At 40.3% G+C, this 13,952-nt stretch overlaps 2 protein-coding genes across 3 annotated transcripts; one reads left to right on the top strand and one right to left on the bottom strand.

Annotated features, from left to right (window-relative positions):
* The first annotated feature begins 1,048 nt into the window (after window positions 1–1,048).
* Window positions 1,049–4,051, top strand: LOC120729635 (zona pellucida sperm-binding protein 4-like). The gene is made up of 8 exons (XM_040025379.1): window positions 1,049–2,013; window positions 2,207–2,391; window positions 2,484–2,581; window positions 2,660–2,820; window positions 2,908–3,100; window positions 3,393–3,555; window positions 3,637–3,712; window positions 3,793–4,051. The coding sequence occupies exons 1-8, from the start codon at window positions 1,092–1,094 to the stop codon at window positions 3,891–3,893; spliced, it is 1,899 nt and encodes a 632-aa protein (XP_039881313.1). The 5' UTR covers window positions 1,049–1,091; the 3' UTR covers window positions 3,894–4,051.
* Window positions 4,052–5,645: 1,594 nt separating this feature from the next.
* On the bottom strand, window positions 5,646–13,711 carry tmem263 (transmembrane protein 263). 2 transcript variants are annotated; one of them, XM_040025385.1, is made up of 3 exons: window positions 13,461–13,711; window positions 12,121–12,191; window positions 5,646–7,009 (listed from the first exon to the last, which is right to left on the bottom strand). In XM_040025385.1, the coding sequence occupies exons 2-3, from the start codon at window positions 12,185–12,187 to the stop codon at window positions 6,714–6,716; spliced, it is 363 nt and encodes a 120-aa protein (XP_039881319.1). In that variant the 5' UTR covers window positions 12,188–12,191; window positions 13,461–13,711; the 3' UTR covers window positions 5,646–6,713. The 2 variants fall into 2 exon arrangements, with proteins under 2 accessions (XP_039881319.1, XP_039881320.1); XM_040025386.1 differs by lacking the exon at window positions 13,461–13,711 and adding an exon at window positions 13,104–13,454.
* Window positions 13,712–13,952: the final 241 nt, after the last annotated feature.

Raw genomic sequence — 13,952 nt, 5'->3', positions numbered from 1 at the left:
AGTCTGTCTTATGAGCCACATTCACCCAGTTAAGAAGTACATATGGAGAAGGTGTGAAACAGCTAATGATCCAAAGCATACCACATAACCTGTAAAACATACTGGAGTCAGTGTGATGGCACTGGGACACTAGTGTTTGTTGATGATATGGCAAAGGGCAGAAGCAGCCAAATGAATTCTAAAGTTTTCTGCCCAAATCCAGCTAAACACAGTCAAACTGATTGGGGTCTTTTCATAATACAGATGGACAATGACCCAAAACATACAGCCAAAGCAACCCAGGAGTTTATTAAAGCAATGAAGTGAAATATTCTTGAATGACACACTCAGTCACCTCATCTCAACCCAAGTGATCACGCATTTCACGTGTTGAAGACTAAACTTCAGACAGGAAGGCCTGCAAACAAACAGCAACTGAAAGCTGCTGCAGTAAAGGCCTGGCAGAGCATTAAAAAGATGGAAAACCAGCATCTGGTGATGTCCATGAGTTCAAGAATTCAGGTTGTCATTGCCTGAAACCAGAAATAAACATTTTATTTTCAGTTATTTAATTTGTCCAAATAGTTTTGAGTCCCAGAAATGACGGGATTGTGTTAAAAATGCTTTAGTTCCTCAAATTTTTATGCAGTCTTTTTTGTTCAACCCAGTGAATTAAAGCTGAAAGTCTACCATTTGACTGCATCTGAGTTGTTAAATTTAAAATTCATTGCGTTAATGTACAGAACCAAAATTAGAAAAAAAGTAGCCTCTCTCCAAATATTTATGGACTTAACTGTAACTGCGAAATCAGGCTGCACTGACATGCTATCAGTTTCGATCCATGCAGTGTTAGTTTTAAAAACATTTGGTGACAGATACAATTTGAGGCTATGAAGACCTTTAAAAGGTTTGTGTGACCCAGATTTTGGATTTGTCAACAGATATTTAAATGTTTCTGACTGTCGAAAGTTGCTAAGCTCTGATTGGTGGGTTTTTTGCCCGAGGAGGTGGGTTTATAAGAAAAAAAAACTTTAGGGTTGGTAGCAAATAAATGGTACGGCTGACTGAAACTGTGCACTTTGGAAGTGTCCAGATCAGACAGCTGAGAAACCATGGCAAAGTTCTGGAGTGCCAAATTTTTCATGGCACTAGCTTGGCTAGGCTCTTTAGCTGGGACAGAGGTGGAGGCTCAATACGTTCCACCATTCCCGCCTCCTCCGTGGCAGAAACCCCAGGACCCTCAAGTTTCACTGTACCGTCCTCCTCCGTGGCAGAAACCCCAGGACCCCCAAGTTCCACCATTTCCGCCTCCTCCTCTTCCAAAGCCCCAGAACCCTCAGATCCCTCCACCATACCGCCCTCCTCCACCGCAAGATCCTCAACAGCCTCGACCTCCTCCTCCACCTCCGCCATACAATCCTCCTCCATGGCAGAAACCCCAGGACCCCCAAGTTCCACCATTTATGCCTCCTCCTCTTCCAAAGCCCCAGAACCCTCAGATCCCTCCACCATACCGCCCTCCTCCACCGCAAGATCCTCAACAGCCTCGACCTCCTCCATGGCAGAAACCCCAGAACCCTCAAGTTCCACCATTCCAGCCTCCTCCTCTTCCAAAGCCCCAGAACCCTCAGATCCCTCCACCATACCGACCTCCTCCACCGCAAGATCCTCAACAGCCTCGACCTCCTCCTCCACCTCCGCCATATCAGCCTCCTCCGTGGCAGATTCCCATGAAACAACCTCCGCCTCCGCACATCCCTCCTATACCACAAAATCCCCAGCAACCTCGACCACCTCCCCGGCCATTCCCTCAAGGGCAAGTCCCACCTTTTCCTCAAGTATCCGATGATTACTTTCCCCAAAAACCAAAAGTCCCACAGAACCAAAAGGTGCCTCCGACGCTGCCACCTGCTCAGAGCTGTGATGTGGAAAGAAGTGTGAGAGTCCCATGCGGAACTACTGGTATTTCAGGTGCTCAGTGTGAATCCATAAAATGCTGTTTTGATGGCAATCAGTGCTACTTTGGAAAGGCAGGTGAGGTTTCTTTGGTTTGTTTTATCTAATAAATGGCTTATATTAATTGATCCAAAGCTGTTGTCAACAAAACCTTGAAATCTGATTACACTAAAAATATTCAAGTAAAAGTGGTGTTCTTAATCTTTATGTTGTTTACAGTTTGTCAGCAACATCAAATCCTTTATCTGCCTACTTTTTTTTTTATCACCAGTGACTGTCCAGTGCACTCGGGATGCCCAATTTGTTGTTGTTGTCGCCAAAGATGTTACTCTACCCCACCTTGACCTCCAGACAACCTCGCTGGCAACAGGTGGTCCTGGCTGTTCATATGTTGACTCCAATTCAGCCTTTGCCATATATCAGTTTCCTGTTACTACCTGTGGCACTACCTTTATGGTAAAACAGTGTATTCTCCTACTTTTCCACCAGTCAGGCAGGGTATTTTTGTAAATATTGTTATCTTACCAACCACGTTTAACCTTTTGCAGGAGGAGCCTGGTGTAATAATCTATGAGAACAGAATGACTTCCTCATATCAGGTGGGGGTTGGGCCTCGTGGATCTATTACCCGAGACAGTCACTTTCAGTAAGTAAACATTTTAGAGTGTCCTGGCATTAAATTAAAGTTTTGGACTGTGTAGCATGATATCATTTTCTTTTTCAGCTTCATCTTCCAGTGTAGGTACATCGGCACCGATGTTGAAACTGTGATTGTAGAAATCCTACCGTTACAAAATCCCCCTCTGCCAGTTTCTGCTATGGGACCCATTAATGTAGTCTTGAGGTTGGCCAATGGACGATGCCTTACAAAGGGTTGTAATGAATGTAAGTGTATTCCAACTTAAAAGAGTCCATTCGTTTGCAAGATAATGTAAAATCTTGTAATAATAATTGACGTCTCTGCTCTCACAGTGGATGTGGCCTATACTTCGTTCTATACGGAAGCAGACTACCCTGTGACCAAAGTCCTGAGGGACCCTGTGTACGTGGAGGTTCAGCTCCTCAAAAAGACAGATCCGATGCTTGTCTTGACTCTTGGTCGCTGTTGGGTAACCACAAGCCCTTTCCCTCACTCCTTCCCCCAGTGGGACATTCTGATAGACGGGTAAATAAGATACCAGTGTACTCAGTCCTGTTTGTGACAACGTAGAATTTTTATCAAAATGTATTTAATGCTAGATTTTTGAAGAAAATAATTTTATTAATATTTGGGAATGAAATAAAGACATGGTTTTGATAAATCATCCAATAATCTAATAAGCTGAAAGGTTCGTCTGTAGTGGACACACAGTATATTATTTATAATCGATCTTACCCGTAGCTGGTATTGCTGAAGACAAAAAAACTGTTGGCTAGTGTTCTCTTAAATAAAATTGTTCTCCATGCACTCCATCCAGATGTCCATACCGGGATGATAATTACTTGTCCTCACTGGTACCAGTGAGTGCTAACTCTGGCCTGGACTTCCCCAGTCATTACCGGCGTTTCGTTTTCAAAATGTTCACCTTTGTGGGTTCCTCAGTAAAGGACCAGAAGGGAATGGACCCACTGCATGAAAAGGTAATTAGTACATCAGTTTGAGCAGTGTACTAACTAAATATTTTTCCCTTTTAACCAACACGCTTATCCTTATTCCTTCAGCTGTACATTCACTGTAGCACAGCCGTGTGTGTTAGCGGACAGTTTGTCACATGTGAGCCAGCATGCCACAGGACAAGTAAGATATAAATTCATAGTCTCTAAGATTCAAATGCAAAATGACCTTCAATCTGATCATGTTTCTATTTCCATGTGTAGAGAGAGATGTCGAGGCTGAAGACCAGAAGACGAATGAACCAAAGACTGTGGTTTCCTCTGGGCCACTGATCATGACTGCTCCCGAGCAGTTAACAGCTTGACCTCAAGAACTTTGCTGAGAACAACAAGTTAAAAAAAATCTGCAACATGAAAACGGTTATTAGTAGTATGAAGTGGAAATTAGATTATAATGTAGGAGAAAAGAATTCAAGTGTGCTGTAGGAAGAAATATGTCTAATGATGTCATTGAGATTTATATTAAAGAAGTATTGGCTCCAACATGATGTAAATTAGTTTGTTTTTTGCTTGTACTATACCTTTTTTACCAGTGACATTCCTAAAAAGGAGAACCAATTTCTGTAGTACCCAAGTCATGCCTTTATAATGAATCCTACATAAAATACAAAAAGTCATCTTTCCCCAACCACATCCCTTTATTTTAAGAAAAATTTTAGAAAAGATTAACAGATAACAGACACCTTCCCAAAATGATTTTGGGAAGGTGTCTGTTATCAAACAAAAAAAAAACAAACAAAAACAAAAAAAACAAGATATTAGATATTGGTTCACAGCAAATCTGTAAGCAGGTATATGGATCCAGAATGCAGAACTAAACTCACAATCACAGCATTATAACTGGTAAACAGGTGACAAAAACCCAAAGCCAAACAACAGATCCTGAGACATGACAGATTGGGGAGACACAGGGACGATGAGATGAACGTGGCAACATGGAGGCAGAACACAGAGACCAGACGGACAGGACTGGGGAGATCAAAAGTAAACAGAAATTAAATAAATTTGCAACGTAATTTATGTTCCAAATTATAAACTAAGGTGAAAATTGTGCAGAAAGTTTAATCTCTTCAGACAGATTAGCGTAATACACACTCACCAGCCACTTTGTGAGGTATACCTGTTTAACTACTCGTTAATGAAAAAATCTAATCAGCCAATGGCATGACAGCCACTCAATGCATTTAGGCAGGTGCAAGTGGTCAAGGTGGTCTGCTAAAGTTCAAACTGATCATCACAATGGAGAAGACAGATTATTTAAGAAACTTCGAATGTGGCATAGTTGATGGTTCTAAACACGCTCGTCAGAGTATTTCAGAAACTGCTGACTTACTTGGACACAAATATCTCTCAGGTTTACAGAGAATGGTTGGAAAAATCCAGTGACTACATGGAAAAATTATGGAGAGAGAGATTTGATGTCGGCTGTAACATTCAGATGCCAGTAGGATAAGATAATAAGGTGAGAGATTCTAAGGTGCTCAATCCAGTAAAGCACCTTTTGGATGTGGTTGAATGGGAGACTGTCACACATGTATGTGCAGCTGACAAATCAGCAGTAACTCCGTCATGTTATCATGTTAATACGGACCAAAATCCCGGAGTAATTTTCAGCACCTCATTGAATTTACCTTATGAAACAGCAGTTCTGATGACAACAGTGGGTCCAACCCAATACTAGCAAAGTATAGTTACTGAAGTGTATGTTATAAACTGAAAAATAAATAATAAAAATTGTGCTTTTTCAGTGTGCTTAAAAAAAAAACCCAAAAAAAAAAAAAACCCACACGAACAAATACTGGTAGAAGAAAAATAAAATAAATGTTAAAGCCCTCTATTTAAAGTAACATTAGTAGACTACAACAAAAACATGAAGGAATAAGGCTGCTTTAAACTGTGACATGAATTTTACAAAATATATTGATGAATGTTCAGAGATGCTGGTGCAGTTCTGAATTTAAATCACAAATGTATTAATAGTGTAACGCTAGTAAATGCAATAATTTGGTCTTACATATATTAAATCTTATTTAGTAACAGAGGAAACAGAAAACAAATGACTTTCAGATATTTTATTACAAAAACAAATTCTAAGTATATATTTGCCATGTTTGAAAAGGCTTCTAACAATCTGTAACACTGATCATACAAAAGCTGTGGAACCTCAGTTCTCAATGATACAAAGCCTGAAAGCTACTTAACTGGAGCTCAAAGGTATGCACTTTCACAGGTTTTCAGCTTAAAATGTACACTTGAAACTGAGAATGTAATTCCAAGAAATCCAGCTGTCAGAGTTTTACCACACAGCAGTAAACAAAGTAACAAACAAAAAAACAAACAAACAAAGCACTGATGAAAACTTTACTGGACTGCAGACAGTGTGTGGAAAAATGTTTAAATAACAGAAGTAGTGAATGTATGAAACAGGAAAAGGTTTCATTGCAATTAACAAGCTCTGAATTTTAGACTGTAATGCTGTATTTATTATAATAAATCAGGATCGGTATGACAGCACAAAACATTTCACTAAGCTGAAAAATACAGAAAAAAAGACATCGGTCAAAAACCCACCAATGAAATATCAACAACCAGCAATGACTTTTACAGGTCTGATATATCTTTGATTAGACATACCTTCTGATTTGTGAACAACTGAGTAAATGAAAGGACATGAAGGAAAATTTCCACATAAAGTAACAGTGTTTGCCAGTTAACAGTAAAATATGAATAAACACATCATCACAGATCGCTGATTGTCTTGCAAGTAAATTTGACTTCATAAGTGCTTGTTTTCCTCTCGTACAAAAGTTACTAATGGAAGCAGTGTAGCGGACCATCACTGAACATCATACGAACATTTTATTGGCACAGGCGAAAGGTCTGGTGTTTGCATTTAACAGCAGCAGTGGAGTGTTTATTATGCCGCTCTATACAAAAAAAAAGCCATTTAATTTTATGGATGTAGGTTTTACCAACAAACACAAACATGAAACTAAACAAAACAAAACCAACAGCAAAACGTGCACACTGAACTTCTGAGTCCCACGTTGCTCTTTTCCTGCTCAACAGTGCTGAATCAGGTGAAACGCCGTGCCAGCGTTACCACTCAGCTGAGCATCTCTGCATCAGTCAGACTTGTCCTTCTTTTTGCCTCCCCCTATAGGAACTTTGCTGGCTACTGCGGAGCCAACAGCAGTTACTCCTCCAGCAACAGCACACACTCCCCCTTTAACCAGTCCTACTCCCATCACAGGCACGGCGACTACGGAGGTGACAGCAGTTTTGGTGAGGTCCAGACCCTTTCCTCCTATCCAGGTCACACCGCCTACTGTTGCTCCCAAAGCTCCCTTGGTGGCACCGTATAAGCCCCCCGCCAATCTGCCGAACATGCCCGGCTGAGCCACTGGATGGTCCTTGTTGTCTGATTAGAAACATCAAAAATACCATCTTACATTTTTTTTTTTTTTTTTTTTTAAATCCTCTGAGCCATCCTGAACTATATTATACAAAATAACACTTCACCCACAGCAACAATTCTTGCTTCACATATAAATCTAAATTATTTGTGACATAATTGCACTAGGGCTGCCACAAACGATTACTTTGATAGTCGACTAGTCACTGATTAGTCGACTAATCAGATCATGCATCCATTGGACGTAAAACCTACAGCTTATTACACCAGCATGCATCTGCTCTTATATAACTATCATTAGCTTACAGCTTTAAGTGTTTAAGGTATGTGCTAACTAAAAATAAAGACAAGATGATAGTTTATTAAATTTTTATGAAATTTGCAGATTGTTTCGGTGAAGTTTAATAAACTCCTTGCTATCTAAAATATAACAGGACACTGGAGTATATTCTCGAGTGTCTCACACTTCTGATAACCAGTTGTCTGCTTGACGTTTATTCAGCTGTGTAAAAACTATAACTTTAATCTCAGGAACAAATAAAATACTAAAAAAGCCAAACAATAACATTTTTAAGTTATCTAAGTGACTTATGTATGTTTAACCTGAGTAGTGAAAGACAGCGGTGGGTTTCGAAAACGATTTGCCGGGTGTCCGGTGTTCTCACGGGCTCTAGTGAGCCTTGCCCCCGGCTAGCTATCGAGCTAGTGGGTAACAGACGTCTCTGAAAACATCGGAGCGCTTTTGAAAATATGTGGTGTCTTGATAAACTGACCAGATATGTGAGGTTTACAAAGTTACATTCTCGCTTGCAAATATGTTAAACGTTTATTTTGTGACCCAGAAAGAATAATAAGAGTAATATTAAAACTAAGTAGCTGCTGCCATTGTTGGAAACTGAGCTGGGCTGCACTATGAATTCTGGGACACAGCTTCTTCTTCGGAGTTTAATGGCAGCTGGCATCCTTGTACATGCAGTGCTGCCATCTTCTGTTTCAGTCCGTTATTACACTCTTAAATCCTACTACTTATACCTGTGTCTTTTGTGATCTTACAAAGCTTCAAATGACACGTCGACTATTAAATCAGTCGTCGACGATTTTGATAGTCGACGTAATTGTGACTAGTCGACTAATCGTGGCAGCCCTAAATTGCACCAGATGGCTGAGGAAGGGGTTTCGTCCTCTTAAAAGGGAGTTTTTCCTTCCCGCTGTTGTCAAGTGTCTGCTCAGAGGAGGTCATTTGATTGCTGGGGTTTTTTCCTGTATTACTGTAGATTCCTCTGCCTAAAAATATAAAGCGCCTTGAGGTGACTGCTCGTGATTTGGTGCTTGCTATCTATCTATCTATCTAAAAATTAAAACTATCATGTTTATTAATGATTAATTTTTGTATTTTTGTTTATTTAAATATATAATCATTTAATCAAGATGTCCCAGAGCTCAGGCTGAAACCTTCAAATTACAATCTAATCAACAGCCATAATGATATTGTAACTGGTGGTTGGGGCTCAGGAGATAAAGCAGGTTATCCACCAACTGGACGCTAGCTTGATCCCCAGTTCCTCCAGTCCATATGCTGATGTGGCCCTGGGCAAGAAACTGAGCCCCAAATTGCCAAAATGCATCTGCTGGAGTCTCTGTGCGTGTGCATGTCTTTGCGTTCGTGTGTGTGCTTGCACGTGTGTGACTGTTACAAAAGCTCTTGAAGGCATGTGACAAAAAATGCAGTATAAAAGTGTGTGTGTGTGTGTGTGTGTGTGTGTGTGTGTGTGTGTGTGTGTGTGTGTGTGTGTGTGTGTGTGTGTGTGTCTTTCAGTGAAAAGTGCCTTGAGTGCTCAGTTAAGAGTATAACAGTTCCATTCTACCCGAAGTACCAGTCCTACTTGGGGTAAAAATTGCAATAAAATTTCTGATGAAATTTAAAAGAAAAGAAAAAGAAAGGTGAACATTTACTGACGCTTACATCCAGCAGAATTTATAAGTATAAGTAAATAAAAGGCATTTTCCATTCTTCTTTTCCAACGAGCTATTATAGTTAATGACACACTTCCTAATTTAGAATGTAAATCTACTGAAACAAGTTGGCACAAGCAGCAGCAGCAGCACTATAGCAGTGACACGACATTGTATTCAGTGACAGAGCAGGGCCCTATTTCAGGAAGCCGGTTTAGTGCAAACTCTGAGTAAGTATACCCTGAGTTAACGAAAACTCTGGGTTTTCAGTTTCACAAAGCGAGTTTAGATTAATTCTGAGTGAGTTACTATGACGACACACTCCGTGAAGCTAACCTGCCCCCTAGCAGGTTTACTTCAACTAACCCTGACCTTCTCCGCCTCTTTGTCGGAAACCTGACTGTAGGAAGTGTCAGACATGGCGTGCCCCTTCCTTGAAGAGCCAGTAGATGTTGAAGCCCAAATTCTCCGCAGAGCCCTCCGCCGGGAGAGAGTGATTAGAGCGCGTTCGGACATTTTATCATTTCCTGATGATTTTCTGTGTGAACGTTACCGTTTTTCAGCACAATCTATAATTCATTTGAATAACATCCTCAGGCATAATATTGCTCATGTGACACATCGCGGACATCCTCTCAGTTCTGTACATATTATTTGTATTGCACTTCGGTTTTTTGCAAACGGGAGCTTTCTGTATAATATTGGTGACGCTGAGCACGTTTCCAAGGCTACCGTCTGTCGGGCAGTCAGGAATGTTACAGTTGCACTGAAACGTCTCCTGTACTCGTTTGTGGTGTTCCCCAGTCATAGACCCACAAGATTCATCAAAGAGGGATTCCACAAAATTGCAGGTAGCAGGATGAACAAAACTTAATTCATGATGTGGTGATACTTGAACTACTACTTAAATTTTACATTTATTTTCATGGTTCCCAGGCGTGATTGGCTGTATAGATGGCACTCACATTCCAATCATTGCTCCTTCAGTAAATGAAGGAGACTATGTGAACAGGAAGTCTTTCCACAGCATTAATGTACAGGTACATAGTTCCCTGTAGCATTTCAAACTAACAAATTATTTCATTATAGTAATGGATGCTAATTTGTGTTCTCTGCACTGTGAAGATCATATGTGATGCTGCCAACATTATCACAAATGTGGAATCCAACTGCTCAGCCTCTGTGAGTGGTGGTGGTGGAGGACCCCACCTGTTTTCGGGCCTCCGCTTTTTTTCTGTTGGCTATAACGGGTCACATTTGAGCATACAGAGTAAGCAAATATGTACTTGTAATGTGCTCAGATAATTTCAATAAGTGCTTACAGAGGGGAAATTAATGTAGCCTCTAACTGCAATTGATTTACATCGGACAAACAGACCAAGCACTATGGCTCATAATACAATTACACCTTACCTGTTTGGACTATATTTTTATATTTCATTTTTACTTGCTGCCAGGAACGTTTGGGGCCTGTTGGGTTGCACCTGCGCTCACATCACAAAATAAAATGTATAAAATACAAAATAAAATAATATATAATAAAATAACGTGTTATATGGGTGGAAATCCCTAGATCAATGTTTAAATTAACACTCACGCATTGACTCTGTCGGCTATGTTTTGCCATGCATGCTCCCTTTCTTTTGCAGCTGAGGCTGTGTTACTTTTTTTCCGCAAAATTTGCATGTTATCGGCGTATGCTGCCATCAGAATTTCGGCCTCAAGCGCTGTAAAATACATTGACCGCGCCTTCTTTCCCTCCGTCTCCATGGTGACTCGCTTAATCTGTGCTCCACTAATCAGGGCTTTATGTATCCTCGTGCGTGCGCTTAACTTGGGGTTAAAGCAACTCCGCGTTGACTGAACTAATTGTTACCAGCCTTTCTGAAACCGAATATTCCGAGTTGGACAGTTCGGGGTTACTCAACCCTGAGTATCGTTTTTCACTCTGAGTTTTCTAAACTGGCTTCCTGAAATAGGGCCCAGAAGACAAATTTTAGCCCAAAATTAGCCTAGGTTGTGCTTTTCACTGGAAATTCAAAGCAAATAGCTAATAATAACAACAAACAAATACTAAAGTAATGTAACCTTATAACTCTTTAGGACCTGCACAAATATGTCACATGATAAAAAAATAAATGAAAACTGAAGTATTTTCTATACGTGGGATGAACCAGCTGTTTCAAAACCTGCTATTTCACCATGTAACAACATCAGTAATTTCCATCTACTGATTGCTTTTCCTGTCATATGAAGTGCAACTAGCAAGGCTCAGTGGAGTCATATGTTGACATTTGGGTCACACATCCACAGGTGTTAGCATCTCCTCTTTCATAACCTGGCTGAACTCAACGGTGTGTTTTTGCCCTCAAGTGGTGAAACAGGTTTGTTGTTGCCAGCTTTAGCTGAAACTGCTTTCTTGCATATTTTGCAAAGTACTGTGACATTTTAGAGGCAGTTGGAGTACCTCCCTTCATAGGTACTAAATTGTCACTGGAGGCTAAAAGGAAGCTCTTGCTCTCACGCATCCCTGGCTAGTCTCTTTGCGAGTACCAAGAAACATAGAAAATATATCGTAACATGATATTTTTATCCATTTTAAAAATTTGTACCACTGTTATTGCCGACAATATCAATGATATTGCACAGCCCTACCTGTGTTTCTGTAAAAGTAACCGCTGTTCAAGATTTATTAGATAAAAGTCCAATACAAAGAGTTGGACTTTGGCAGAGTAATGGTGACGCACCAACAAGAGTATAAATGTAGACAACACTGTTGCCCAGTACAGCAATGCTATTATAGAAAACATGTTGGCGGTGTGGAACAGCCATTACGACTTTCCCCCTTCATACAGGATATTTAATTATAACATTTCCCAGTTTTGACAAACTGTAGCAAAAGGACATGAGGATTTCAAACAGAGCAGTTAAAATCTCTTTGTTGTATACAGGCTACCCTGTGAACACCCACTAATCAAATTTTAATAAAATTACAGTGCCCTTAATAGCTGATTCCTGGAGAAACAGCTAATCACTGTGGTAAAAACGGTCCTAATTACATATAATTTCCCCCACATGTACATCTTTAACCAAACAGTGTGCTACTATGCTAAGCTTAAAAGACGTGTTAGCATACGTCAAAGGAGGTGTCCCGCTATACTTACCTGCAGCTGCTGGCTCATCTTCATGGCATGCAGGCATGTCCGAAGGCGCCTGCTCTGCCTGACTCATCTCTCTGGGAAAATAAGTGACACAATTACCAACATGTCACACAGCAATGCAGATATGAAGTGTACTGAACTACAGCTAAACAGAGACTGCCTTAACTTAAAAATCCCACTGAGACTGTTGAAAGTTATCTTGTTACTGACTGAAGTGTTTCCGTGCATGTTGAAGCACGTTTATCTGTAATGCTGAATGTGATAAGTTGCTGTATTTTCAGTTTATGTCCTTAACATTATGAACAACAAAGTACATAGTGCAAAACTGCTCCACCACAAACACGTTGGTGTAAGTTTTGACGTCTGTGACAATGTTTTGAGCTTACTGAAAGCCTTTCTTCCAAATAAAATATGTATGTATGTAAGACCGCCTACAAAGAGAGTTTTAACGTACAACGTCAGTGTAAATAACTGGGCTGCTGGATGCACAATGTGTACAGAAAATAAATGAGCTTGCTTTGGGCGTGCTCCGTATCCTTAAAACAAGGCGGACCTGTTCAGGTGTTTCTCACAGAGCAGGTTAAAAAAAAAAAAAAAGCACAAAGATATAAAATATGAACTGTGTACACCTTCACTCCAAATCACTCCAATTCTATCGTTGAATTCGTTAGTGCGCAATCATTAATTTGTGCACAACTATTTAAAGCATTTTCATGTCTGCACAAGCCTATTTCAGAACAGACGTTGGCCAAAACAACAAACATGGACTCCAAGGGCCATTTCAAAAACAGACCATTAAGAACTTATAAAAACCTGCTTAAAAGACATCTTCTTTAAATGGGTTGTAAACATAACGCCGGATAACGGTAGAAAGCTGTAGTGGAAACAACTCTGTGTAGGGTTCAAACAGATCGAGCTCTACGTGCAAAATGCGACAGTAACTTCCAGTCAGTACTCGGAAGAGTACGCTAACTTGTATTACTAACCTTTATAACCGTCATAATTGTGTGACTTATACGCGGAGCCTGAACGTCACGCGCTGATTAATGTTATTTTGTAGAATCTTCTAGCTCAAACGTCACATCTCTCCCCAGGGAAACGCCACTTTCAGCAGCTTTCCCCCGCTAATAGTCGACAGTGCGTCGTCATTTCTAAACTAGCCGTCCCGTATAAAGTAAGGGTCTGCGGTGTTTTCGCTCGGGAGTTGTTTTAAGGAAATATGGCTGAGGTGTTTTTCTTTTCCTTTTTTTCTTTTCAAAAGTGACGCTCGTGCTTCTGCTGAAGTTTTCATGGCTGACTGTCATCAAACAAACTGAATCCCAAACAGCTAACCCAACACTTACCTTGCGCGAGCGTACAGCTAGCAAAGAGAGCGACCCACTTTTGGGGAAGGCTGTGTTCTTTTTTAAAAAAAAATGACCACAGTTATTTCTAAAAGGACCAAAATCCTCAACAATGAAGCTGCTGATGGCGAAGCGGGCTTGTGTTGTCTGTCTGACTCTTTTTTTTTTTTGGAGGAGGAGGAGGACCTCAGTCTCCACCCATAAAAACACACAGAGTTACGCACTGTTTGCAGATGGATCCCCAGCTGCTGCTCCGTGTGAGAAAAACACACGGATCACAATTACTGGATCTAAAATTAGACTGTTCCTGTTTATAATTTTAGTCCACTTTTTGACATGTTTCCGAAATTAATTAGCATAATTTCATAATGCAGTGAGGCCCTTACGTTTAAGAACCTAAACAGTGTTTTCCGATTATATCTAAACGGTTAAGAAGTGTACAGGGGGTTGTTTTTACATTTAAAAAATGTTTTTATTTTGGATATGATTGGG

The sequence above is a fragment of the Simochromis diagramma genome, unplaced genomic scaffold (assembly GCF_900408965.1).
Source record: "Simochromis diagramma unplaced genomic scaffold, fSimDia1.1 OVJJ01000293.1, whole genome shotgun sequence".
NCBI lineage: Eukaryota > Metazoa > Chordata > Actinopteri > Cichliformes > Cichlidae > Simochromis > Simochromis diagramma.
The sequence above is the reverse complement of the archived record's forward strand: the minus strand, read 5'-3'. Positions and strand labels throughout refer to the sequence as shown.